Here is a 2,500-nt window from a genome sequence, read left to right on the forward strand (position 1 = left end):
TCATTAGTATCATCATTATTATCGTATTAATATTATCATTATTATTAATAGTACAATTAATCTCTAGTACTTTTTAAATATTACTACGATTGTTATCATTATTATCATTATTATTAATCATTTTCATTATCATTATTTTTACTACTATTATCATTATTATTGTTATTGTGATCATCATATCCATTATTATTATTTTTCATTATTTAACCTACTATATTAGCGAAAAAGGGAAAGTCACAAATGCTTAGGATGCGCGTCTCTGCAACCAGCGTAGGATGAATCACTCTGCCGTTAATCATTTCATAAAATTAATTGCTTTTCCTCTTCTTTTTCTCCTCCTTCATCTTTTCCTTCTTCTCTTTCGTTTCCGTCAATTTCTTCTTCTTCTTTTCTTACTTCTGTTTGTTTGCTTGCATTAAATCATCCACGCTACATGGATCTCGAGTTCTAATCTAGAAAAAAAAATATTAGAGACCCCCCCCCAAAAAAAAGAATAAAAAATAAAAAATAAATAATAGATAAATAATAGCTCGAAAAAATAAATGAAGATTTTTGTTTCATGGAGCATAGTCTGTGAATTGACTTTCCATTCTAAAGTTCTCAAATTATCATTACCTTTATCCTCAGCGCGGAATATGATATACTCGTATAATTATTATAAGATCCTGTACTAATAACCATCATTATATGATATATTCAGAGTTAAGTTATAACTATTTATAAATTCACGTTGCAATTGTTATCATTATCTTAACTCCTTTTCATTATCATAACATTTTATCTCTATATATCCGTAATAAATCGGATAACTACAAACATACATAGATATATACCTACGTGCATACTTTCAGCCGTACAAAGATAAACATATTTGAAAAGAGAGAGAGAGAGAGAGAAAGATTATATATATATATATATATATATATATATATATATATATATATATATATATATATGAGAGAGAGAGAGAGAGAGAGAGAGAGAGAGAGAGAGAGAGAGAGAGAGAGAGAGAGATTGACAGAGAGAGAGAGGGAGAAAGGAGAAAGGGGATGAAAGAGATAAACACATGAATCTGTGCACATGAAGCCCACCTACTCCCCCACCCCCCAGTGACCCCGCCCCCCTCCCGCAGGTCCGGAGTTCTGGGGTCTGATCAACCCCAACTGGAACATGTGCGAGCGCGGCCGCCGCCAGTCGCCCGTCAACATCGAGCCGCGGAAGCTGGTCTACGACCCGCACCTCCGCCACGTCCACGTCGACAAGCAAAGGGTATTTTCGTGTTAGATGTGTTGAGTTCTCTTGGTTAGTGTGCTTTGTTACTTTGATGATGTAATTTTCAGTTTCGCATTGTTCTTGTTTTGTATTCTCATTATGAGTAGTAGTTTGTAGTTGTAATTGCAGTAGTAGTAATTGAAGGAGCCGTAGAAGTAGTTATTGTGTAGCAGCAGTAACAGTGGCTGTTGTAAATATCCATTTCGAATTATGCAATATTTCCTGTACTCATTAAACAAAATATCAGTAGGTGAATTATACAGACAAATGATTTAAAAATAAGCATAATGAATTCATATTCATTCCACCAAACCAGTCATCATTAAACAATACCTTCAGCTTTCCTCCCTTTTATTTGCCTGTTTTGCCTTTTTAACATTCTAAAAATATTCAAGGTTCACAGGGTACAATTCCGTGGACATTCCAAGTGCTTGGTTCAAGTTGGTTCACTTTCTGTAAAAGAAGTGAACAATATGTGAACGAACTCGCGGATCTGAACCATTCCGAGTAAAAGAAGAGGGAGGGGGGTGGGGGTGGAGTGGGAGACATTTCCATTCGACAGGTGAAAAATGTTGCGATACTGGATGAACATTTAGCATCCTGTCAGAACGAATGAACTAATGATCTGTGTCCGATAATGACGCTGATCAGGTAATTCCCTCATTACTACATGCACATTTTCACTATCATAAATTATCATAAAAGATTATAATATTAGGTTATAAACAAGAATACAATATAGATTAGCGAAATTATGATTTTTTCACTGCGATGTATTCTTCCGTGCAGTGTACATACCGAGTAGGATTGGAGAAATAACGAGGAAAAAATAATCTGTGTTTACTCCAACCTGGGGGAAGAGTGAGGTGAGAGCGTCGACTGGCAAAGTACTCACTTTGATTTACGACTAATGGCTTAGCATTTAATTAGCATCGTCTTTACCTAAGCAAAATGTTATATTTTGATTATTCTCGTCGTGAATCTCGATGATTTTAAGCAAAGGAAAAGCTAAAACAGGCCATTCTATCCAAATAACAGCTGCAAATGTTACCCCGACAGGAAGCAGAAAAAGGCTCAAACTACTTGTCGATCGTAGTTCCCTGTTGACCGAAATGGCGAAGGGGGAATGACACGTGAAGTACTCAATAATTGCGGGGAAAATTCTATTGAATTGAAGGAGCGGCTCATTTGCGTTTGATGCGATACACATTTCCTGTGAATGTCGAAT

General features: G+C 35.7%; 1 protein-coding gene across 2 annotated transcripts in view; it reads left to right on the forward strand.

Annotated features, from left to right (window-relative positions):
• LOC113826454 (carbonic anhydrase-related protein 10-like) overlaps positions 1 to 2,500 on the forward strand; it is a 32,656-nt gene that overhangs the window by 10,765 nt on the left and 19,391 nt on the right. For both annotated transcript variants that reach the window (XM_070132399.1, XM_070132403.1), the window contains exon 3: positions 1,133 to 1,269. In XM_070132399.1, the coding sequence (XP_069988500.1) occupies positions 1,133 to 1,269 (137 nt within the window). The remainder of the gene's footprint in view (positions 1 to 1,132; positions 1,270 to 2,500) is intronic.

Source organism: Penaeus vannamei, chromosome 2, assembly GCF_042767895.1.
Source record: "Penaeus vannamei isolate JL-2024 chromosome 2, ASM4276789v1, whole genome shotgun sequence".
Lineage (NCBI taxonomy): Eukaryota > Metazoa > Arthropoda > Malacostraca > Decapoda > Penaeidae > Penaeus > Penaeus vannamei.